The sequence below is a fragment of the Malus domestica genome, chromosome 03 (assembly GCF_042453785.1).
Source record: "Malus domestica chromosome 03, GDT2T_hap1".
In the NCBI taxonomy this organism is placed as follows: domain Eukaryota; kingdom Viridiplantae; phylum Streptophyta; class Magnoliopsida; order Rosales; family Rosaceae; genus Malus; species Malus domestica.
In genome coordinates this window covers 35,687,932-35,714,223 of record NC_091663.1, presented here as the reverse complement: position 1 = coordinate 35,714,223, position 26,292 = coordinate 35,687,932, and the positions used below count along the sequence as shown (strand labels likewise).

The 26,292-nt window shown below is 35.5% G+C and overlaps 3 protein-coding genes across 8 annotated transcripts; all 3 read right to left on the bottom strand.

Annotated features, from left to right (window-relative positions):
* Positions 1-6,336: 6,336 nt before the first annotated feature.
* Positions 6,337-9,120, bottom strand: LOC103427404 (ADP-ribosylation factor-like protein 2). 4 transcript variants are annotated; one of them, XM_070819425.1, is made up of 3 exons: positions 8,739-9,120; positions 7,412-7,516; positions 6,337-7,297 (listed from the first exon to the last, which is right to left on the bottom strand). In XM_070819425.1, the coding sequence occupies exon 3, from the start codon at positions 7,179-7,181 to the stop codon at positions 6,624-6,626; it is 558 nt and encodes a 185-aa protein (XP_070675526.1). In that variant the 5' UTR covers positions 7,182-7,297; positions 7,412-7,516; positions 8,739-9,120; the 3' UTR covers positions 6,337-6,623. The 4 variants fall into 4 exon arrangements, with proteins under 4 accessions (XP_070675526.1, XP_008363678.3, XP_008363680.3 ...); XM_008365456.4 differs by having other exon boundaries at positions 8,743-9,091; XM_008365458.4 differs by having other exon boundaries at positions 6,337-7,221; positions 8,743-9,091.
* Positions 9,121-9,326: 206 nt separating this feature from the next.
* LOC103427405 (L10-interacting MYB domain-containing protein-like) lies at positions 9,327-16,278 on the bottom strand. Of its 3 annotated transcripts, XM_070819424.1 has the most exons (4): positions 11,621-11,842; positions 10,674-10,933; positions 10,198-10,516; positions 9,327-10,107 (listed from the first exon to the last, which is right to left on the bottom strand). In XM_070819424.1, exons 3-4 carry the CDS (start codon positions 10,513-10,515, stop codon positions 9,514-9,516), a joined length of 912 nt encoding a protein of 303 aa, XP_070675525.1. In that variant the 5' UTR covers position 10,516; positions 10,674-10,933; positions 11,621-11,842; the 3' UTR covers positions 9,327-9,513. The 3 variants fall into 3 exon arrangements, with proteins under 3 accessions (XP_070675525.1, XP_028956201.2, XP_028956200.2); XM_029100368.2 differs by lacking the exons at positions 10,674-10,933; positions 11,621-11,842 and adding an exon at positions 16,062-16,278; XM_029100367.2 differs by lacking the exon at positions 10,674-10,933 and having other exon boundaries at positions 11,621-11,851.
* Positions 16,279-22,600: 6,322 nt separating this feature from the next.
* Positions 22,601-26,292, bottom strand: LOC103432531 (E3 ubiquitin-protein ligase SP1-like). Its single transcript, XM_029100366.2, has 11 exons — positions 25,710-26,292; positions 25,531-25,583; positions 25,213-25,334; positions 25,011-25,106; positions 24,654-24,791; positions 24,508-24,573; positions 23,975-24,087; positions 23,711-23,821; positions 23,324-23,367; positions 23,131-23,239; positions 22,601-23,039 (listed from the first exon to the last, which is right to left on the bottom strand). The coding sequence occupies exons 1-11, from the start codon at positions 25,781-25,783 to the stop codon at positions 22,937-22,939; spliced, it is 1,029 nt and encodes a 342-aa protein (XP_028956199.2). The 5' UTR covers positions 25,784-26,292; the 3' UTR covers positions 22,601-22,936.

The window sequence follows — 26,292 nt, the reverse complement described above, 5'->3', positions numbered from 1 at the left end:
AAACTACCATATGGTTGTACGTACGAAGGCTCACAAATTCAGTACTTTGCTGCAACCTCGTGATATTTTACATTCAATGGTTTACCAAGTAGAAATGTTTTAGCTAAATTGGTTGTAGCAATGTTCACTTTTATGCATTTGAATTCGTATTATCTTATATGTAATATAGATAAATTTAGTGTAAAACATCGATCAATCGTACAAAAAGGAAATTAGTCTACCAATAATTTCATTTTGACTCTCACTAAAACATACAATATGTGTTTGTGTGCATGTGGGGGTTTTATAAACGTATATGAATCGTATGATTTGGTGGTTTGTCACAAAACTGAATTGTGAAATCGTTTTTCATCAAAAAATCATATTATAATTTATATGCAAGCAAAGCAAAAGCCCGCATGCTTGAGCATGTTACATGCAATATTTGATTATTGTTATTCATTTGGACGGCTTGACCTCTGCTGATTTATTACATAAAATAAAAACAAAACAATATAATATATAGTTCTTATACGTGCTTATAAATACTTTTTTAAGAAAAAAAAAATCAGTTGATGGCTTAATCACGACAGTTCATTTTTTTTGGAACTAAAAAGAATTACAAAAACATTTAAGCCTCTTCTGACCATCATCGTTTGATTCACCATAGCTCGGAATACAAGCCAATATCTGCAGTGCTAGAGTAATTAAGTAGGTATTATGTACGTAATAGATAATATTAACCTCAGATTAATATTATTTCTCATTCCAAATTTCAATGCTGCTAACATCTTACTATATCTTCAGGTTACACCAAACAAATTAAGTTAACAAAAAGTCAAGAATTTGTTTTATATTCAGCAAATTCATTGAGATCCACTAATTATGAGGTTTTCTATTCATCTCTGCTACATCATCGTAAAAATGTCTACTTCTATTCACACACTTATTTTTATCTTTTTTACATTTTTGTTAATTTTTTGCTGTTGATATTCAATTTATTCGATCTAACAGTTGAAAATGAGTGTATGGATATCACTGCTCTAAAATTAGTGTATGGATAGCACTGCTCTAAAATAAATTGATTTCATACCTTTCCTTTTGAACGGTGCTATCCACACATTCATTTTTACCTCTCGCACACTCTTTGTTAATTTATATCCTTTGATTTTCTTTAATTCATTTGATTTGACGACTATAAATTAAGATGAGTGTGTGAAAAGTAAAAAGTGACGTGTGGATAGCATCACCCTTCCTTTTTCTTATACAAGCAATAGGGGGAGGGTTAATACTTCAGGTAAAAAGATATGGTACTCTTGATACTTGAATTACAGACCCTTTATATCATAGCTTCGTTTTTTATTGGAACTTTTTGTTTTATAATAAATCGGGGTTTAGTTTTTTTATTTTTTTTCTTTGACAAATGATATGTAATTATATTAAATTTATTTAAACTACGAGAAGAGGATTTCAAACATGAATACAAATGGTGGAGTACACTACTCTGATTAACTTGACTACACACCAGTCTGTTAAAATTTAACTTTATTTAAAGGCCAATTTTTTTTCGTGATCCCTGTGGTGACACTCCACTTTCGATGTGACCCTTGTGGTGAAAAATCTTTTACTTAAACCCTCGTAGTGGGCCTTGTTAGCAATTGAGGTCCAAATCCAAATTTCCGTTAGTCTTCCGTTAAATAAACTCACATGACTATCACATGATGGGTCAAATTCGTCATTTCAATCCAAATTACATCTTATTCAATGGACATCTAGTATAATTTAGGATTTAACTGAAATTAGATTTTACAAGAAAAAAAAAAGCTTGAACGCGAAGACTGAAACTAAACATGTAAAACCACGTCAATGGCTAGGGGAAGAGGTGAAGGTGAAGTCGGGCCTAATTTCTTAGGTATAATTTAATTTCGTTTGGAAATCCTAATACTTCTAATATACCATTGGTTTTTCAATGCCAACACATCTTTGATCATGAGTTAGAGTCTTAGTTTTACTTGAATTTTCATTCTTGTATCAATTTGTACCAGTTTGAATGCATAAATGCCTCTCAGTTTTGTCTTTAATTGGTAATGTCGTTTTATGTAGGCCCTAGTCGGCCAGTACACAACCTTTCAATTTTTTTTCTTAATCTTCTTTGAATTTTAATTCTTTAAGTTTCTTACTCTCTTGAAGTTCATATGTGGAGGGTAGACCTGAAGATTGAATTTTCTACGATGCCTTTCACCCATTGTCTTTAATTCTATAATGCCTTTCGCCCATCTGAATGCATATATACTGCATTTCACCCATTGTCTTTAACTCTTTAAGTTATTCTTGTGCCTATGTGATTTTTCTGCATTATATAGTTTGAGATACATGTGCTATCAAATTAGGGTGATGTTTAGTAACGGTGGAGGAGGTCCACTAATGGCTATGGCGCTGGCTGGGAGCCTGAAATGAGATACAGAAACTGCTGGGTTTTTTTTTTATCTTTACAAGTATCTTTTATTTGTAATTTTATTTTAATTCGATCATGTTTATGTCTTTTTATTTTTCAAAATAAATTAACTTAATTTTGACCGATCCACATGTGATAGTCACATGATTTTATTTAATGGAAGACTAACGGAACTTTGGATTTAAACCTTAATTGTTAATAGGGTTCACCACGGGGGTTTAATTAATAGTTTTTTCACCACAAGGATCACATTGAAAGTGGCGTGTCACCACATGGACCACAAAAGAAATTTGGCCTTATTTAAATATTACTATTTTAGTAAATTTGATTTTCTTTACTTTTGATACACATTTTGAGATATTATTAATTCACATATGCATGTTTGACCTGGCTCAGCAAGTGAGGGAAAGCTTTAGAGGAGAACACAAATGCCATGCACATCAAGTATTTGCCAAAAGCATTATTAATTAATCATATATTTATTTATGAGCCAAGCAGCATGAAGTTTTCAATTTGAAGCAAGCAATGCCTTTTGCCCCTTTCCACCGGGCAATGCTCTTTCCCTTTCAAGTTAGAGCAAATACTCCATCATTACATTAAACATAATCAATAAGCTCAAAAGTATAATGTTATTGCAATGGTGTTTTATCACAGTGGAAAAAAGCGATAATGCTTATGCACTCTAGTGCAAATTTGATCCCACCGATCACCCTCCCCTTAACATTTAACAATTTAACCTACTAACGCTATCGTTTGTCAAAAAAAATAGATACAACATTGTTTAGCCAGATAACCAAAAGTATTACCAAACTTATTAGCATAGGTGGGTGTTTAATTAGTGTTACCACATTGTACACTGTCATTTACTCATTTTATGTTAATCCAATTCTTAATTAGCAGTTTTTATAGGAAAATGATATATAGTATATTAATGATGAAAATGATTACGACTTAAGGGAGAAAACTTGTTTCGAGTCATAGAAAATTAGACGAGCTAAACTACACATAAGATCCTGGATCACAGATAACAAAGCAATTTACTTCTTCACCTGTTCTGAGCAATTGAAAAGTTCATACCCTACATAGAACGGCACCGTCGTTTGCCTAAATACTCGGACTGCTAATGTTTTAATAAACAGTTAAATGTGAGGAAATTCTTATGTGTCACATATGTTATAATGGCAATTTGAGATGACTAATGGAAGGAAGGAGAGGGCATTGGAATGATATGACCCCAATTAGGTCAATTGTCTCCCCTAAACATTATGCATGACCCAAAGAAGTCATGAAAAGACAAGGATGTAGAAGGCCATGTTCATTTTATATGTTTTTGTAAATAGTTAAGGGTATGTATTATATATGTGTGTGTGTGTGTGTGTGTTAATAAGACTCAAATATGTAGATGGGGTGTATATTGCTTAAAGAAGGGTGGAGTGAATCTATCAGTGGATTATTACATCATGTGATGGTGTGATAATTAAGAAAAATGATTCAGGCATATAAAACTCGATTAGATATGGTTTTCGATAAAGCGCTTTTACTCAGCAGCATTTTTGTCGAACAATGATTGACTACTCAAGGATGAGTAGGAACTCATACTCAAAATTCTTCGTGTTCGAATCACATAACTTTGTACTTATGATAAGAACCGTTCATATTATGAATCACTTTGTAAATATCATCTATGCAAAAAATGAATTAAAACTAAGGTCGTTTAGTTCGTTTATTATAGCAAATCCATAGACAGTTTGTAATGCTCTTATCAATTCCGTTCATCTGTTTTTATACAATTCGATGATTAAACGACATTAGTTTTAATTGACTTTTTACAGATGTAATCTTTATAAAATGATTTATAATATGAATAGTTCCAATCATTTACACGGAATTCTATTAATCGACAACGAACAGTTTTGAGTAGAAACTCCTACTCATTCTATGAGTAACCAAGTATTGCTGGCTTTTGTCAGTAACACTTGTTGTTTGACATGCAATCAAATAAGTGCTTTTACACCGTAAAGAAGAAAAAAAAAAGCGCTTCAATAATAAATGAAGGTCATTATTTAACAAATAGAGAAGTATGGCATATGGAATATACAATAAGAAGTTTCTTATAGAAGGCGGCCTTAGGTAGCTGCATAATGCACGACAGTCAACGAAATAATTCAAAATTCGGAAGCAGAAACGAGAGAAGAAAACAAGAAGTCGAATTAATTAATTAGTGAGTTGAATTTTGTAGGTGTAGGTGTCATCCAAGATTAAACAAATGCAATGGAATAAGAAAGCATGGTCATGGTGTAATACCCTCATACGCCGTCACGAAAGATATTCAAAAGCATGAAAAATCCCATATTCTAAAATTAATTGTAGCTTTATTTATATTATAGTATAGTTTTATATTGTTATTACAGGCGATGTTATTACTCGAAATTATCAAGGAGTTTAAACTCGAAACACATTGAATTGAATTGAAGAAAGAATGTCTTAATCAGAAGAACAATTCATCACCTAAATGACACATTTTATTCATAATACGTCATTATAAAAGATATATTTGTCAGTTGCACGCAATGCGACACTAATATTAAATAAGATGCACGAAAGATGAATAGAGTGTACATAAACCATTTCTCTTAATTTCTCCAGTGAACCAAGAATGGCAGCTCCATCCCATAGTAACCATCAGTCCATAAAGTTAGACAGCCCCCACTGGGCCTACCCTCTCGCTTTTAGGAGAAATTTGTCAGTGTGCTCAAAACATGAAATTGTACACTACATGTAATTATACAAGTGGAGGAAGAAAAACATTTCAAGTATTCCACCACTTGTATAGTTACATGTGATATACCGTCCCATGTTTATCCATCCCACAGTATCCATCGGTCCATAAAGTTAGACAGCCCCCACTGGGCCTACCCTCTCGCTTTTAGGAGAAATTTGTCAGTGTGCTCAAAACATGAAATTGTACACTACATGTAATTATACAAGTGGAGGAAGAAAAACATTTCAAGTATTCCACCACTTGTATAGTTACATGTGATATACCGTCTCATGTTTATCCATCCCATAGTAACCATTGGTCCATAAAGTTAGACAGCCCCCATTAGGCCTACCCTCTCGCTTTTAGGAGAAATTTGTCAGTGTGCTCAAAACATGAAATTGTACACTACATGTAATTATACAAGTGGAGGAAGAAAAACATTTCAAGTATTCCACGACTTGTATAGTTACATGTGATATACCGTCCAATGTTTATGACTAGAAAAATTTCTCTGCATTTGGAAGACTATATAAGCTTCCTGGGGAAGGTCCGGTGGCGCGCCAAGTGATGAGGTACAGAGCTCCGGCGACGATGGCGTCGACAAAGAACCATGGGGTTGAGTCGATGGAGTCGACGGAGAACCATGGGTAGGTTTGTCATTTAATCCTTCGTTTAATTCCGCCCTACACGTACCAAATGCGGAATAGAACAAATGTCCCATTCCATCTTGTGCGTACCAAATGTAGCACGGAACCTTCATTCTGTTCCATTCCACTCCGTCCCGTTCTGTCTCATTCCGTCCCATCCGAACCAAACGCTACCTAGATTACAAGATGAGGTCCACTATTCTCCTTTCAAAAAAAAAAAAAAAAAAAAAGATGAGGTCCACTATTGAAGCAACAAACAGATTGGGCCAAATTGAAAAATCTGGTCAATGTTCTCGTAAACCATTGTTAAAGCCCATAAGAGCCTGCCCAAATGGACTTTTAGTGTTGTTGGATTGGTCATATTGACGTATCATTCATCTCCATATTGCCAAACATTTATAAATTAAGACATAATAAATCGCTCAAGCGCCAACCGGTTAATAAGTTAATACGTCACTAATCACTCGTTTAAACTACTACACAACATCATCTGATTGACTAAAATACACATCGTCTCATTGATTCACTTGTACTCGTAAACACTCTTAGAAACAATCCCAAACAGGCCAACACACCATTTCTATTCATTACTACACACAAAAGTTCGACAACATAATAAAATGTAAACATAGCTTGTCTCACGACATTCATTACAGTGCGCTCCTGCTGTTGCTTTCCGATCACTTCTTTTTTGAAGCACTTCAAGATTCTGTTTGGGTTCTTCCGTTGCTAAAACAAATTGAAGTGACCTGCATTACCTTCCAGTGACTTAAAATTGGCACTAATCAAGAACATAGATCCGAGAGGCAATGTCTTGGACCAACGAATCGAATCCCTCAAGCAGTCCCTCGCCGGTGAATGCACTGCAGCCGACAATTTGCCAGTGCCGAGTTTTATCCATTGCCTCCAAGTTCAAAACCTTAGCAATTTCTTCCGGAGTAAGGGCACCTTTTATGTCCTGCTTATTTGCTAGTATCAACAAGGATGATCCCGAAAGCCTCTCCTCTTTCAAAAGATTGTCGAGTTCCGCTTTGCAGTCTTCTAACCTTCTAAGATCTGAACTGTCAACCACCCATACCAGACCATCAGTTTGCTCGAAATAGTTTCTCCAGTACGATCTTATTGTTTTCTGGCCCCCGACATCCCATATGTTGAGGGTATACTTTTGGTAAATGATGGTCTTGATGTTGAAGCCGAGTGTGGGACTGACAACGCTGGTGTCCTCTCCATTAATTCTCAGCACAATGGTTGTCTTTCCGGAATTGTCAAGCCCAACCATGAGTATACGTATTTCTTTTTCCTTCCTTTTAATTTTTCGAATAATGCTGAGAAGCCCCATTTGTGCCAACAAAAAATCAGATTGAGCTTCTCCAAGTAGGCTTCGAGGTTCAATGCAAAAACCAATTGAAATTTTTTCTCAAAACGGAGACTTCACTGAGGCTTTCAAATTCTGAGCTGTTAAATTAGAGAAAATGAAATTGACAAAGGCACATTGGCAGTTCAAGCTTTAATGTGTGCTATACAACCAACAGAACAAAAACAATAAATTCGGAGGACAACAAAACTTACTTTAGTCATCTGTCGTTGATGGTAGGTGGTGGTTGTCAGCTCAGCTCAGTTCTGCTAGGAACAGGTGAAGTATGAAGTGCTTAGCGCTCGGCTTACTTGATTATTCTGTTTTACAGAAGAATACACAAATATGAAATTTCCCTTATACAACAAGAAAACAATAGGAACTTCAAGAGTGCTATTTACTGCAAAGCACACTTCTGCTCAAAATATTTCATGAGGACCGATGAACATAGTATTTAGGACAACACAATCACATATTCTTGATCCGTTAGCTAAGAAAAGCTTAAAATGCTAAAACCAAAAAAACATGTAGTTACTAGTTAACGTTGCGGTGTGGCCTATGAAGTAAAAATCATGCAGATAAACACTTATATACATGCTCACAGGAACAAGAGATGCATATATACTGGATTAGTAACAAAACTCAGCTTGAAATTCAGAAAGTCTAACGCAAAAAACAAGAAGCTATCGCAAACATCGAATACAACCTAAAACAATTACTATACTAATTCCTACTTTAGCTGTAGAGGTTGAGCTGGTGATGGCATTACAGGGAAAAGAAACGAAGCAAACAGAACAATACATTTCGAAATTGTCAGTCCACTGCAATGGTGTGGCGCGAAGGATTCATCCGTCTCAAAACACATTATATTCAGGATACGGCATTAGTGGCACGGAATTGCCAAAGGCCGGGAAACAAATGCAGAAGAGGTACCATAAGCATCATAAGAACATCACAACACAAAATCTACTCACAAGTTGTTCAATTGAGATTAAAAAGCACAAGGTCTAAAACTTCACAAGTAGTTCAATTAGGCCTATTTATCACAACACAAAATCTAATTGCAAGTAGTTCGATTGATCAAGTTCAAGTGTTCAACCATACATCAACAACAACCAAGTCTTATCCCACTAACGGGGTCGGCTATATCGGCTGTATGGTCCTAGATCGATACTGCGCTCGGTTTTGCACCAGTCTTCCCATCAAGTTCAACCATACATACAATTAATTATCTCAAAGTCTAAAACTTTAAAAGTATAATTTAAAATCAAACCAAACCGAAATGTAATCGTACACTCACAAGAAGTTTAGAGAGAGAGAGATAACTAGAGGGGTTGTGGTGAGTTGTTGGGGCTGAAAATCGAAAAGTGGGTTTGAGGAATCTGATGAAAATGCACGGTGGGGATCGATATCGGTGATATACGGCGGAGATCAGAGCATCCGAGAGGGAGAGTGAGTGGTGCCTTGGTCGCCATTGTTGCAGGTTTGATAGTTTCAGTTTCAAAGATTAAAGCTTTAACACGAGAGAGAGAGAGAGCTTACCCACCTGGGAAATTTGAGACTGACTCGGCGTCGGCGGTTCCCGGCGGATCTGATGGAGTGGGAAATAGACACACCAACTGTGTGTACGACAATGCAAGCGTTTCGACACGGAGCTGAGTCGATTCATCCAAAATTGCACATTAGCCACACCAACTCTCTGTATAATTACATTTTGGTTCTCAGAAAATTGTACGTTTCGACACCGAGCTGAATCGATTCATCCAAAATTGCACACTGGCCACTAACTCTCTATACAATTACATTTTGGTTCTCAAACAATTGTACAATTACATTTTGGTTCCCAAAAAATTGTACGCTCGCATTTTGGTTCTATTAAAAAATTGCAGAAGAGTGAGTGGAGGAGAGAGGTGAGTGTGTATTTAGTGATGCTAGAGAAAAATTAACTTAAATATTGGCATGTTTGGACCCTTATTTGCAAATTGCTTTCGGAAACGTCCTCGGGCCAATATGTTGTTTTATAGTATTTCTTTTCTTTTTCCGTATAAATTTTCATATTCATCGATTTTCTTCTTAAACAATTATAAATAGCCAATTCTCGTACCGTTATGTTTACACATTCTTTCTAAATTTTCCGTCCAAAAAAATCACATTGCCGTCATTAAATGTGAAGTTACATAAAATATGTTGAAAACATGACCGGAAGAGAGAAATTGCCATTTGCCACTCATAAAGTTAAGACAAAAGTGGAAAGTATAAAAATTAGCACTTCTTATAGCACTTGTCCTAAAGAAAAATCTATATCATGACCAAAAACTCACTTTAGGCTATACAGCCACATTCTTTTCCTTGCATCAGACATCTTCATGAACATCCTCCTCCAATCCGAACTCGTAAACCTCTCACATGCTCTAACATAGGCGGCGTCATCCAGATCCTCCATAGACTCGAGTACTTCCATACAATCTTCAATCGAGGCCAATTCTCTAAAAGGGGATGAAAAATCGTTCTTCTTTCTGTATTCAACCTTTGGTAACGAAGATTCAGTCTCGGCATCTGGAGATACTGCGCATACTTCCACTCCATCACCTAGCTTGGCCGCCTTCGATGTCCTTGATTCCTTTCTTGTGCGGCAATAACCTGGGGGACTTAAAGGACGGCGCTTTTGGGTCTTGCTATTACCTTCGTCTCCTTTATTTTTAGTATCTATGCCGCCTTCAGTATCAGGGCTATAGTGTGCCCCAAAGCTGGGAAACTCGGACTCTAAACCTCTCTCGACATCAGAGTTTGGAAGAGAAGCAATGGATCCAGAATGCATTTGTCCATTAGAAGGTATGTGGTTGAAGATCTCTCCAAGCACTTGATACTGCGGGCATCCCTTCCTACGAAAGCGACTAGCAAACTTGTTTTTCTGCATGTTTAGCACACGAGTTAGAGCTGCATAGCATATTACAAGACTCCAAAACAGTTCAGTTGTAAAATTTCACAAAATCATACATACCTTAAGGTAGGACTCCCAAACTTCTTCAGATGCATGTACCTTGTCGGTCTCAGGGTCCCAACACATCCCTGTATGAGCCACAAGCTTTGCAAACTCACGGTATATCTTGCGCAAGCGATTGTACTTTGCCTTCAATTTTTCACGAGCGTATCTTTTGCCAAATTTGTTAAAAAGCTCATCTTCTATTGCATCCCATGCATTCTTATCCACAGTTGAGCCTTTCAGCCTTTTTTTTCTCTCTTCATGCAACAGGTGAATAAAATGTTTCTCGACCGTCACTGGCCAACTGGCAACATCTTCATCTTGGTTTGAGCTCATCCTACAACAAACACAAATAACCAAATCTCAAAGGTCAAAGAGAACAGAGGATTTACAAACAAAAAGTCCCCAAATATAAAATACGAACATGCCTCTAAATAACACAATCAGTAACTTTAATCAACCACTGAATGGGGGTAAGGCTAGCCGACATTCACCTCTCCCAGACCCTGCGTAAAGCGGGAGCCTTGTGCACTGGGTACGACCTTTAGTAACTTTAATCAACCACTGAATCCGTAGGCAATTTACAGTCCCATTCATTACACACAGAACATAGAATCTATATGTGCTGAATGCACAACTGGCAACAATCTTTGGCTAACGATAAGCACACATAAATGCAACTTAGTTTTACGGTCAGAAAATTGGCTTCCCCAAACGAGTATGTAATAGGATAGTCTATTTACTCTAGACGTCCCTGCAAGGAATCCGAAAAGTAGTAAACTCCAGAGAATTGCACTAAATCTATGAACCATATTCCCTAGTAAATGAGAATCTCACTAAGTAATGAAACTATTAAACCATATTTTCACCAAAAATAGTTCAGCATCACACATGAAAATGTTGATTCACAGCATAATCATGTCAAAAAAATGCGCTACAAGAGAGTCGAACAGATCAAATAAGAGCCAAAAGCAATATCTTCGGTCAGTAAATCGACAGCATTTTGCTCACTATTCACTAAAAAATTCACAAGTAGACCCTCGATAACATATACACTTTAGAGAAAAACGCTTCAAATTCAATAAGTTTCGAACCCAATTGAGCTCTTGAAGTATTTTTGTGTAAGTTGTCGGGGTGTTTTAGTCGTCCCACAAGTAAAATTGGCCTCTAGGCTTTATGTCTAAGAGGAGTTTTCACAAACACATTGTAAGCAACCAAAAGGCATTGCGTTTTTTATACACCTAAAAAACAGAGAATTCATCTCAGAAAACAGGATACCCATTACGAACGAAGAAATTTACTGCACAGATTTTCCATATGAACGAAGAAATTTCAGCAAACCCATTACGAAAACACAATAAATTTCACGAATTTCAGAGCACAAATTAAAACCCAGCAGACAATCGCTGAGAAGATCACAAAAAAAGTAGAATAAAATTACCTTGGAGGAGGATGACCCAGGTAGTAGAGGAGAAGACAGATGAGAGAGAACTAGCTGAGAGCTGAGAGCTGAGAGCTGAGGGAGCAGCTAGCAGATGGCTCGCGTCAATCAGACGTAGAAAAAACGGTTTCAGAAAATTCTTCGAAACGGAAACGGCTGTTTCTGAAAATGCGTTTCCGCATAAAGGTCTTTGCGTTACGTTTTTGCAACCGTGGAAAACGTTTCCAGTCCGTTTCTCAAAATGAAAAACACTTTTTGAAAAAGGTACCAAATTCGACCGGGCCTGTTTCCGATCCATCTTCGATCCAGTTTTTAAACTCAAAAACTATTTAGAATTGGAAGCTCAAGTTTCGCAAAAGATGTGTGATATTCACATATTCTATTTTACTTTTCACACATTTTTCTAATTTTTGGCTGTCGGATATGATGAATTGTAGAAAATTCACAGATAAAAATTAATAAGGGGTGTATTAGAAGTAAAATAAGATATGTGGATAGTACACCCCTTAACAAAATCCAATTTTTTGATACAAATTCTAAAATGGTTTTTGAGTTTAAAAAACTAGATCCAAGATGTGTGTCAAGCATGCACATGATCTTTTTTTTTTAATTAAAGTTTTGCGAGTTTTTATTTTACTTATCACTCGTTTTAATTAAAGTTTTGTTGTTTTCAAACACATGTCATGTAAATTTAAAAGTAAAAATGATACTCTTAACATATAATTGTACTATTATTTGTATGTGTTGACAGACATTATCACTAGTAAAGAAATAATATAAATGATTGTATAACTAGATGGTAAGTGTAACATTAAACTAAGTTGCGGTTCCCTGTCCCAAGGTAAGATCTATTCAATTGATTTCTTTTGACAAATTCCAATTCCCAAATTGGATTTAGAGATTGGGTTTGGAATTACATGTTGGTTTAAAAATTAAAGTAGAATTCTCCTTTATAAACTTAGACGAACAATACAGTTGCATTCCAATTGTTTAAGAGCATTCATCCCAACACTTAAGAGGTTGGATTCCACCTCCTAGTATTGTTGCTAACTAAAATTAGTGACTAATACAAATAAGTGCAAATGTAAATGTGCAAATAAAAACAAACAAACAAAATTCAATCCAATTGTAAGTTGCTTTGAAAGAAAAAATAAAGAAATAAAAAATGGGAAAAGTAAGATGCTTATGTTGTGGTCTTGGTGACATGGTTTGCTTGAATTATAGTGGATGACACAGGAATCATTGTTCGTAAAAAATGGCAATGACCATCTGGGAATAAGTCAAAAGAAAAAAGAAAAACAAACAGAATAATCACTAATTAAAACCAAGTGATTAACAAGCAAAAAACACATGAGAGTTTCATGCTTTTGTTGGAGAGATTTGTTCGTGTATTAAGAACATAGCCAGTACACCAAATATCATAATATCAGTGGACAGACACTTAAAAAGACAAAAACATTTCCCTACTTATATTGTGGCACTGATACACTAAAGAAAAAAAATCTCACTTTTATGAGAGATGTCCTACAAACGACATGATTGAGGCGCCTTTGCACAAGTTTTTCTCATTTTTTCTAGTTTTACTTGGTGTTTTTATATGGTTTTGGATTCTTATTAGACTTTTTCCCTCTAAAATTCTACTTTTATTTTTCTTCTCTTATACAAATAATATTGGGAGGGGAAGAATCTAATGCAGGACTTGGGTGCAATATTAGCGAGTAAATACTTTTAATTATTGGAGCTACAAGCTTCATCATCGGTTGCCAACTACAATTCATATTGCTAGCCAAAGCAAGCGTGCTGAGTAATCAAACAGCAACTTGCAATCTTATTCAATGGCAAACGACACCAACTCAAGCATTACATATTTAAAGATAGATAAAGAGAGCACAGAGAGAGGACAACTTAAACAAAGTAAGTTTATTAGGCATTAAAATTAAGAAAAATGCTAACATCAGTCTGCTTAGGTCGTGATATTAGCAAAATCCTTAAAGTAATGCATGCAGCATGCACACACAGAATTGGGAAATCACGACGTACTTCCCACCACCACGACCACCACCACCCCATTATTATTTCAATCAGAAAAACCCATCAAATCAAACGTTTAAATAACAGATTAATCCCCTACTCGCGCTTAAAGGAAGCATTCTTTCAACTACCAAGATTCGATTGCGTCGATTTGTTGAACTTGTCCTTCGTACGATCAATATACTCCGAAAATATGTCGTTAATATCCCTTTCTCCTTGAGACGTGATTGGAATCTGAATCACTACTGGTGCTGATTCAGCTGACTTGTTGGGTTGTGGTTGTGGTTGTGGAGCATCCCTGCTACTAGCATGGGAGGCAGCTTTAGGTTCCTGTGGAAAATGCACGGCTCGGCGAATTGCTCGAAATGCAGGAGAAACTGTGATGGCGCTGAAGATTTTCTCACACACTCCCTTTGAATCTGATGCAGCAGAATTATTTCCATTCTTTTCCATCAAGTAATATGAATATGTGATCAGGTTGTGAAAATTGAGAGTGATTTTCTAAAGAAGATAGAAGGGGGTATTTATATGCATTCTATAAAGCAGTCATGGTTGGGGTAAGAATCCCAGATAGCTAGCCATTTTTCAGAGATCTTTACCCTATTGTTCCGTCGTTTTTTTATCTGAAGAGAAGTACTTTGTCAAATTTTGGGATCATATTCTAAATCACTTTAGGTATTCTTTTTTTAAGGGATCATTTTGGGTACTCTATGAGGGTAAGCCTTGGAGCAACGAAAAATTTGCTCATTTGTGATTGAAAGGTCACGGGTTTAAGTTGTGGAAACAGACTCTTTACAAAACAAAAGTAAGACAGCGTACGATAGACGTCTCCCTCCCCGACCTTTGCAAAGATGGGAGTCTTGTTGGTGCACTTTTTACTTTAGGCACCCTATATTATGAGGAAATTAGAATCTAAAAAGTACCACTATAACAAAGCATATGCATATAGCAAGCGACTAATGTATAAATTTGTATCTGGTTCCCACAACAACTTTTGACAATTTAGTTTGAGATTCCGGAGAAATTCGTCACACCGCGTGCGCTATCCTACCTACATGTTATGATATTCCTTCCGTTTGTATTCCATCTAGATGTAAGAATCAAGTTATATATACAAGGGAAGGAAAAACTACTTCCTTTTTCTTATCCTTTTCTCATAGGGTCAGCGTGCTTATGTCATATAACTTCTAGGAAAGTTTTAAATCCAATGGTGGACTAAAAGTCAAATTACCCCCTAAAATTTCCCCCCAAACTCAATCCAACCCAAGGGGAAATTTTGGGCTAAATGCTAAATGCTAATCCAAGGCCAGATTCCTCCCAAAATTTAGCTCAGAAATCGGAATTTAAATTTTTTAATATTTATAGGAATTTAAATTTTTTTAGATTAAAATGTTCATAAAATTAATTTAAGATAGTCTTCATATTTATTTATTTATTTTATTTAATTTAACAAAAAAATAGCCTAAATTCATTCTTTAATAATCCCGGGCTAAAATTTTAGGCCAAAACGGTTGGAACAAAAAAGCTGCTTCTGGTCTAAAAGCTAAATTTTTCGAGCTAAAATATTTGGATTTTAGCTCAACCATTGGAGATGGTCTTATGCACAAATTGCTATTTTTTAATAATCGATAAGCATTGAATTTGAATTTGGACCGTTAGATTTTTTTTTTTTTACTGTTAGATTTGATTATATTTGATCTCAGCTGTTGGATTCAATAAATCCTAGAATACATGCCCATGTGGGTGGGATCTTGCTAGTGGTGCCTACACCATTTTCTGGGTTAAATCATGGGAGGAATTTGGCTTTTGTTTGGTTTTTAGCTTTTAGCCAACTCATTTAGCATGGGTTGGGTTGGGTTGGGTTGGGTTGGGAGGGGAATAAAACCTAAAAAAATAACATGTACCGAGGGTTGGGTTTGGTCTAATTGGTTGTTAAGTGATGCCAATGAAGACTAGCAGTCAACTAGACTTGTAGAAGGATCGGATTTGTATCCATAATCGATAAGCATTGGATTTGACCAAGGCATGCCCTAGAGTTCTCTGACCTCCGACCCTTTATACATTTATATGTATAAAAAAGAATTCCCTAAATACATGAAAAAGTTTATTTCTACCTCAAATATGATTAAAAATTAAGATCAAAGAAGAAATGTATACAAACATTAATTGAATATTATCCGTATTTCATTTTTAGACCCAAATGTACTAATTAAGTTTACTGAGAATTCATCTCAGAAAACAGGATACCCATTACGAACCAAGAAATTTACTGCATAGATTTTCCAGATGAACGAAGAAATTTCAGCAAACCCATTACGAAAACACAATAAATTTCACGAATTTCAGAGCACAAATTAAAAACCAGCAGACAATCGCTGAGAAGATCACAAAAAAAGTAGAATAAAATTACCTTGGAGGAGGATGACCCAGGTAGCTGAGGAGAAGACAGATGAGAGAGAACTAGCTGAGAGCTTAGGGAGCAGCTAGCAGATGGCTCGCGTCGATCAGACGTAGAAAAAACGGTTTCAGAAAATTCTTCGAAATGGAAACGGCTGTTTCTGAAAATGCGTTTCCGCAGATAGGTCTTTGCGCTACGTTTTTTCAACCGTGGAAAACGTTTCCTGTCCGTTTCTCAAAATGAAAAACGCTTTTTGAAAAAGGTACCAAATTCGACCGGCCTGTTTCCAATCCATCTTGGATCCAGTTTTTAAACTCCAAAATCATTTAGAATCGGAAGCTCAAGTGCCCAGGGCCTTAGCAAAAAGGGTGTGATATTCACACATCATATTTTACTTTTCATACATTCTTTCATTTTTGGTTGTCGAATATAATGAATTGTAGAAAATCAACGGATATAAATTAATAAGGGTGTGTAAGAAGTAAAATAGGATGTGTGGATAGCACACCCCTTAGCAAAATCCAATTTCTTGATGCAAATTCTAAAATGGTTTTTGAGTTTAAAAAACTAGATCCAAGATGTGTATCAAACATGCACGTGATCTTTTATTTTTAATTAAAGTTTTGCGAGTTTTTATTTTACTTATCACTCGTTGTTTTAATTAAAGTTTTGCTGTTTTCAAACACATGTCATGTAAATTTAAAAGTAAAAATGATACTCTTAACATATAATTGTACTATTATTTGTATGTGTTGACAGACATTATCACTATTAAAGAAATAATATAAATGATTGTATAATTAGGTGGTAAGTGTAACATTAAACTAAGTTGCGGTGCCGCCCTTGTTCCCTGTCCCAAGGTAGGATCTATTCAATTGATTTCTTTAGACAAATTCCAATTCCCAAGTTGGATTTAGAGATTTGGGTTTGGAATTACATGTTGGTTTAGAAATTCAAGTATAATTCTCCTTTATAAACTTAGACAGATAAGACAGTTGCATTCCAATTGTTTAAGAGCATTCATCCCAACACTTAGAGGTTGGATTCCACCTCCTAGTATTGTTGCTAACTAAAATTAGTGACTAATACAAATAAATGCAAATGTAAATGTGCAAATAAAAACAAACAACAAAAATACAATCCAATTGTAAGTTGCTTTGAAAGAATAAATAAAGAAATAAAAAATGGGAAAAGTAAGATGCTTATGTTGTGGTCTTGGTGACATAGTTTGCTTGAATTATAGTGGATGACACAGGAATCATTCTTTGTGAAAATGGCAGTGACCATCTGGGAATAAGTCAAAAGAAAAAGAAAAACAAACAGAATAATCACTAATTAAAACCAAGTGATTAACAAGCAAAAAACACATGAGAGTTTCATGCTTTAGTTGGAAAGATTTGTTAGTGTATTAAGAACATGGTTGATACACCAACTATCATAATATAAGTGAACAGACACTTGTAAAAACAAAAAACACCTTCCTACTAATATTATGATATTTAGTGTATCAGGTCATGTTTTCAATACATTGAAAAAAATCTCTTTTTTTGTGAGAGGTGGCCTACAAACGGCATGATTGGGCCACCTCTGCACAAGTTTTCTCATTTTTTATAGTTTTACTTAGTGTTTTTATATGGTTTTGGATTCTTGGATTCTTGTTAAGACTTTTTCCCTCTAAAATCCTACTTTTTTTCTCTCTTATTTACAAATAATATTTGGGAGGAGGGAAAGAATCTAATGCAGGACTTTGGGTGCAATATTAGCGAGTAAATACTTTTAATTATTTGAGCTACAAGCTTCATCATCGCTTTCCGACTACAATTCGTATTGATAGCCAAAGCAAACGTGCGGAGTAATCAAACAGAAACAGCAACTTGCAATCTTATTCAATGGCAAACGACACCAACTCAAGCATTACATATGTGATCAGATTGAAAGATAGATAAAGAGAGCACATAGAGAGGACAACTTAAACAAAGTAAGTTTGTTGGACATTAAAATTAAGAGAAATGCTAACTTAAGTCGTGAAACTAGCAAAATCCTAAAACTAATGCATGCATCATGCACACACAATTGGGAAACCTACTCGCGCTTAAAGGAAGCATTCTTTCAACTACCAGGATTCGATTGCGTCGAATTGAACTTCTTCTTCGTACGACGAATATACTCCGAAAATATGTCGTTAATATCCAATCCTCCTTGAACTTCAATATTCCTAACTTGAGAGTTCTGTGCTTCATGCTTTTCCTCCTTAACTTGAGAGTTCTGTTTTGCAGACGTGATTGGAATCTGAATCACTATCGGTGCTGATTCAGCTGACTTCTTGGGTTGTGGTTGTGGAGCATCCCCGCTTCTAGCAGTGGAGGCAGCTTTAGGTTCTTGTGGAAAATGCATGGCTTGGCGAATTGCTTGAAATGAAGGAGAAACTGCGATGGCGCTGAAGATTTTCTCATACACTCCCTTTGAATCTGATGCAGCAGAATTATTTCCATTCTTTTCCATCAAGTAATATGAATATGTGATCAAGTTTTGAAAATTGAGAGCGATTTTCTAAAGAACATAGAAGGTGGTATTTATATGCATTCTATAAAGGAGTCATGGTTGGAGTAAGAATCCTAGATACCTAGTCATTTTTCAGACATCTTTACCCTATTGTTCCGTCTTTTTTTATCTAAAGAGAAAACTACTTTGTCAAATTTTGGGATCATATTCTCAATCACTTTAGGTACTTTTTTAAGGGATCATTTTAGGTACTCTATGAGGACGAGTCTTGGCGCAACGAAAAATTTCTTCATTTGTGACAGAAAGGTCACGGATTCGAGTCGTGGAAACAGCCTCTTTACAAAGCAAAAGTAAAACTGCGTACGATAGACGTCTCCCCTCCCCGACCTTTGCAAAGATGAGAGTCTTGTTGGCGTCCTTTTTAGGCACCCTATGTTATGAGGAAATTAGAATCTAAAAAGTACCACTATAACAAAGCATATGCATATAGCAAGCGACCAATGTATAAACTTGTATCTGGTTTCCACAGCAACTTTTGACAAATTAGTTTGAGATTCCGGAGAAACTCGTCACACCGCGTCCCTCATGTTATGATACGGTGGGCAATATGAATGGTACTTATGTGTTCAACCATAGTGAATTTGTAACATCGACGTAGTGATAGATGAAGACACCAAAAAGTTATTAAAGACTCTGAGAAGAAAATGAGACATCCGAAAACACAAACATCAGAGTATATGTGGGATTGGATTCGATTTGAGTGTCGAAATATGACCAATGAAGAAACTAACCCTCTGTAACTATAGGAATCATATTGTTTTCTGCCTCGTGAGCCGTGAGAGGTGACAAACCAGATCACGGATAAACTTAACACCAATTGTTGAAACAAAATTTACGAATACTTCGGGATTAAGTAGTTTATTGAGAAGGACCTATAAAGTTTGTAGTTTCGTTAATGTGAACGAACTTCCTCTTCACATTTGACGTGTTATGTGGGGACAACATGGAATGAAAGGCTAGGGTTGTAGGGTTATATTCGTTCCGTTTGTATTCCATCTAGATGTAAGAATCAAGTTATACAAAGGAAGAAAAAATTACTTCCTTTTTGTTATCCTTTTCCCATGGGGTCAGCATGCTTATGTCATCTAACTTCTAGGAAAGTTTTATGTTTATGCTCTAATTGGTGGTTAAGCCAGCCAATGAAGACTAGCAGTCAACTAGACTTGTAGACTGATCGGATTTGTATCCATATTCACTAAGCATTGGATCTGACCAGGACCGGCTCTAAGAATTTGGAAGCCTTAGGCGAGCTTTCAAAGTGAGGACCTAGAGTTTTTTGACTTCCGACACTTTGTACATTGATATGTATAAAAAAAAAACTAAATACATGAAAAAGTCTATTTCTATCTCAAATACAATTAAAAATTAAAATCAAAGAAGAAATATATACAAACATTACTTAAATATTACACATATCTCGTCTTTAGATGTAAATGTATTAATTAAGTTTACATAGTCTAATTTTTCAACCAATTCTTTTTCAATTTTGAAAATAGTTAACCCATGCAATCTTTTTGGTGACATAGTTGATTGAAGATAAGATTTGATCAACTTTAATTTTGAAAAACTTCTTTTTGCAAAGGCAAACAAAATTCTATAAGCAACTTATGCATTCGGGAATCAACCATCCATTTGTCTCATGTTTCAACAATTTCATTGCCCAATTTATTTTCTTTGGTAAAGTTTCTCTTAAGATTCTTAGTTTTAGAAATAAGTCTTTCCCATCAATATCAAAATGCTCACCATGTGAAAACTGAAAGAGAGGAGCGATAGTTATTATTAAAACAAAGAAAGAAACTGAGTAGGGTTGTATAGAGGAAAAAAAACTGCCTTTATGTTTTTAAATTTTAATTAGATTTGAAAGGGTAAAACAATATTTATATGTGGGTGAGGGAAAAGAAAAAAAAAATTATGTGGAAATTATTACGTTTAAATTGTAAAAATTTAAATATATTAAAAAAATAAAATTAGGGGCCTAGGAGAACGCCTACTTCGGCTTCCCTCAAATCCAGTTCTGGATTTGACTTGTTGATCCATATCCTATAAGCGTGGGATTCGAATTCAAATCAGATTATTGATTCTAATTTTTTTTTAACAAACAATATTATTTACACTAAGAGAGTGATGAAGTAGGCTAAGTTATTGATTCTAATTTAAAACCTAAAAATGATTGAAATATCATTAGTAACTTCCTTAATTTAATTTATTTATCTACTTGTAATTAGAAATTTTCGTATTGTATCCAAAGAAAACAGTGTAAATTCTAAGTTAAAAAATTTAAATTAATATTACACACAAGTATAAATTATAATATTATAAAATAATAATATTTTTTATTAAGTCGAATAAGATTATATCAGATCGTATCAACTCTTATGTTATATTTGAATTTTTTTTTTTTTGACAAAATATTTGAATCTATTTATAATCAGATTATCTAATTGAATCATGGATTTAAAAGTTTCAATCCATATCCTTTTGTATCTACAACTCTATTCTCATCACATTCGAAGGACATAGAGGGGATCCTTTTGTTTCCACACGTCCATGTTAATTTCTATTCTCATCTCATAGTTCGAGCATGAAAATTGTTCCACCAAAAATAAGAGGTTTTTCAGCTAAATAGAAGTGGTCCCTAAGATTTACATAACTAGTCATTTTGGTTTATGGGATTTGAAATTAATAGAAGTGGTCCATGAATTTGTCCACCATCAATCATTTTTATCGTTCTTTGAAAAATTATATTAAATAAGGACCAAAATGACAAACATATCCTCTATTTAATAAACAATGAGTAAAATGATTTGACAGAAATTGAGAGTATTTTCATTATGAGGACTGCTAAACCCACCTCGTTGTCTTATTTCACCACCCACATTATATTTACACCCACTATAAAAAGTTAAAAAATTAAAATGTTATTTTCCCACCCACTATTATTCCTAAAATAACCCTATATATAATTAGAGATAAATTTCTTTAAAAAAAAAAAAGAAAATAAACAAACCTTCTAAAAATAGGAAAAAAAGAAAAGAAAAAAAACCATGTTTCCTTTCCAAATTCCAATTTAAGTGTCCTTTTCGAGATGCATACCAATTTGAGTGTCCTTTCCAAATTTTCCCTAACCTAATTAAAACAATTCCAACGAATTCTTGGAATTCTCATAGGAAAACATGAAACAAATTGTACCCTAACCTAATGCAAATTCAAATAAAAAGTCACAAAGCTATGCTTCAATTATTCATGTCGACAAATCAAGATGGTCCACATAAAATTATCTTTTACCTGTTCGACGGAAACATAGTCATCTACTTGTTCCATAGAAATGTCATCTTCTAAATTTATTCTTTTTGCTTTCTCTGAATGAAAGGGGATGAAAAGGATGAGTTAGGGTTTATGGGAGACAAATTTTCTAAACTTTTCTTTTCTTTTCTTTTTTTATAAAAAAAAAATTAATGCAAAAAGGAGTAAGTAAGGTCCCTATTAGTCATTTTACAAATGGATAAATTTGTAATTAAAAAATTCATAAAAAGATGGGTGGGGAAATAAGACATCGGGGTGGGAATATCACCACTCTTTCATTATTTTATGGTGCACAAGGACAACTTCTATTAATTTTAAATCTCAATGACCAAAGTGAGAAGTTATACAATTCTCAAATATCTTTCTGGCTAAAAAACCAAAATAAGAAAATAAATATGGTGATGTTATCCACACATCCGTTTTTACCTTTCACACCCCATGTTAATTTTTTTTTTTTATCCTCTTTAATTCATTCCATACGGAATAAGATCCTATCCTGATCTTTTTTGGGAGGATCCCTGACAAAAATTGATCGCACAATGTAAAATGAACGAACACAATAAAATGATCCTCATCTCGACGACCAAAAATTAAGAGTGTTGTGTCGAAAGTTAAAAGGAAAGTATGGACAGCATCACCCGACAAATAAACACTCGGTCAAAAAAATGTAAAGGCAGACCGAAACCTGACAAGGAAAAAAGGCCATAACATTTACAGATCGCATCAATTTACAAGAATGTCTACCGCTTAAATCATTTACAATTTTCAATACAAAGAGAAATTTCAGTAATTGGATAGAAATCACCATGCCAGTAAGATTTCCGGAAAGAAAAATATATAAAAACTGCAAATTTACTCATAAGCGAAAGTTTACGGGGGGGCATTGGCAGGTTTGCACCGGATAACAAAGTCTTCGTTTAATCGCGGGCTTGTTTGGAAGTGCTTCTCTGGATAGCACTTGTGCTCAAAGCATCCAGATTTCTTCATCGAGTACTGCAGCTCAATACATTTGAAGCAGAACCTTAATGACGGAAAGTCTTCACAGCCTGATCAATTCGTCTCCGGCAGAGAGGGCAACTGGTCAGGTGTAAGGAGCAAGTTGTACAACAGCACATATGACCGCATCTGATAAAATAAATGAATCAGTGATGTGCTAAATTCGTAAGGCGATGAATTAGACTGCTAATGTATCATACACTGAAAAGGCAGTTCTTACGGGACAAAAACCGCATTGTACTCCTGCTCAAGGCATATCACACATAAATTTGGCATCATACGGTCTCTCTTGCTTCCATCTGATGCATTATCATCTTTTTCGTTTGAACCTGGGAGAAAAACGTAAAGCCCCTTAGTACATTTTCGAGTGCATATTGCAAATAATATTGTAATGGGGTCGCTCAGCAGTATACCTTCACTATCTTCCCCAGATCTTTTAGCAGCTGCAGCAAGAACCCTGCATGCACATGAATTTCAGTATCCATTTGTCTCAGATAGACAGAAGAAACAACGGGAAAATATATATATATATATATAAAGCCAACATCAAAACATGCTGTTTTTCCTTTTAATTAAGGGAGTTTTAACAAAAAACCCGCGGTACTGTTCACTTTAACGAAAAACCATATTTTTACACTAAAAGGTCAAACCTGGTACTATTCACTTTACCCTTTATCTTGTCCTTATCGTTAAAACTCAAAGTTTTCAAGCCATTTTCATTAGTTTTCCTTTTAATTAATCATACAAGCAGCGACTTTCACTTGCAAGTTCCAAATGAACAGACAAACTTGGCTACATACCTTTTCTGCAATTCCTTACGCCGCTTTCTCTCCATGAAGTATTGGATAGAATGCTTAGCAACCAAATAAACACCAAACATGGTCAAACCCATAGATGCATATTTGTACCACCTGAAAAAGACGTCTATATTAATTAGACAACAGAAAAAGCACACCATTAAAGCAAATGAGCAGCGCATGAGTGCAGAAACACCAGCGCATGACATACACATGCACACAAAATGTTAATATACATCGTGGCATTCCTATTAAGTTATAAACAACCTTGCCCATTTTCCAAGGTTTGAAATAAGCTGATCAATGGTTTTGGGACAGACATAAAATGGCCCTTTCTGAGGTCGTTGAATCCGAATTGTACCAATGTCATCTTTGACAACCTGACAGAAGTCAAGCAACAATAGAGAGCATCAAATGAGTGTGTACATCATAACATTGCAATGCACAAATGTTTCCATAAAATAACATCCTGCAAATAAAATGCTAATTATGAAACAAATGCAAGTTCTTCTATGGGACACAGATCATTTTTTGGAACAAGGATCATCCAACTTAAGTATATTTTGAGACCATACTAAACTAATCACTATGCGTAACCCGTAATTTTATAACGTGTATATTATCGGATTATAACTTTCTATATTTTAGCTTTAAGTCTATTTGAGTATCGGATTATTATTTTCTATATTTTAGCTTTAAGTCTATTTGAGTATCGGATTATTACTTTCTATATTTTAGCTTTAAGTCATATGAGTATTTGTATTAAACAGGACACAGTATCATATTAAACTTGAACATACCTCACCAACAACACTCATAGAAGTACCAGTTGGAAGTACCCTCTCAATTCGTTTGACTCCAAGCATCTGAGACAAAATAGCCATTGTATTAGTTAAACCATTGAAGTTTTCCAGATACAATCCAACATTTACTAAACTAAGCAAACCTTGAGGCCTTGGAGATAATCTAATGTCCCACGTACGAGGGATCGTCCTGACTCTTCAAATACCTCGCTTGCAACCGGCAATACAAATCCTGTGGCAGCTCGAGCTCCCACCACAAACACGCGACCAGTTCCATCATCCTGATATAAAGAATCCAGGAGCCACCATCATATCCAGTTAGTCAACTTTCAGCTCCAACAAACAACAACAACAAAGATCTATCCAACTAAGTGGGGTCGGCCAACTTTCGGCTCCAAGTGAAACAAAAAAAATATGTACTCAATAAGCACAAGACTGGACATGTAGAGAAAGGAAAAGCTAGGGAGAGGGTGGGGGGGAGAGAGAGTACAAATTCTCACCAAGTACCAGGGGACTTCTTTACTCATTGAAAGCATCAAAGCAGAATCCTGTATCCATGAGCCAGCATCATTGTGCTTCAAAAAATGTTGTTCTGCCTGAAGAAGATCAACAACATAGTTAATTACCAATCACACGTAAGAAAACAAAAACAACACCAACGAAAGCGTCAAAATATGTTCTTTAAGTTATAAATTTGTGTACCGTTTCCTCCACAACTACGCCTCGTAAACCAGTAAACTCACAGCTGATGGGGGTTTCAGAGCTAACTCTCCCCGAGACCGCAACCACCAATGGCAATACATATTCGGAATCCAACAATTTTGCTGAAAAGTGAAAGAACACAAGAACTCTAATTCAGGGAACAAATCCAGGCAGACTAACGTCATCACCCGAAAAATAAAAATAAGTAAATCTTTTCCAGAAGATGTACCACATGAAAATGCATTTGATTCAAACAAGGTACCAAAACAAAAAATTGAAGCAAAAACTAATCTTTCGCTTTCGAAAAAAGGCGCATACCCAATTCCCTCAACTGATTAATTCGAGTGGCGGATTTAAGAATCTCTGCATCCCTGTGTAACCACAAAAGACCAAATTTCAAATTACCAACAAAAAAAAAGGTGATTCACGATTGAAAAATGTGTAATTTGGTCATCATTAAAGCCGATTCGATTTCGAAAAACGGAGAATACACTGACCTGCCACTGCTCCTGCCAAGAAGGTAAAGAGCAGCTCCACTCAGACAGCAACTCAATCCACCCCAAGGTAGCATTTTTAACCACCGCAAAGATCGATATCCTAATTCCAAACCCTTGCGCTATTGCTCTCCGCCATTGTTACGCCAATACCGGAAGCGTCAGAGCTCAAAAAGGGGACCCAGACAGAAATCATACACGAAAGACTGATCCTTTAAGGCGAATTTGATGGAAAGATATCGAACCGAATGGAAATTAGGGATTTTGGGAGAGAGAGAGAGAGGGGAAAGAGAGGAGGGAGATTCTAGGAAAATAGGAAGTCGCAGAGAAAAGGGTTGTCGAAATTTTCTGTTTGTTTTCCGGGAAAGTTGGAAAGGAAGGAAATTGGGAAGGGGGATTAGGGGGGACGGAATCGGATACAAGGAGTGCTGGAAAGAGCGGAGGAAGTGGAGGGAGGAAGAGTGTGTGGAGAGAGAGAGAGAGAGGGTGACACAGTTTTCGGCTTGGGGATAGGAATGGTGTGCAAAGAGAGGAGTAATTGGTCGGTCCTACGTCAGTTAATGTTAGTTGGTGCCTACGACGTTAT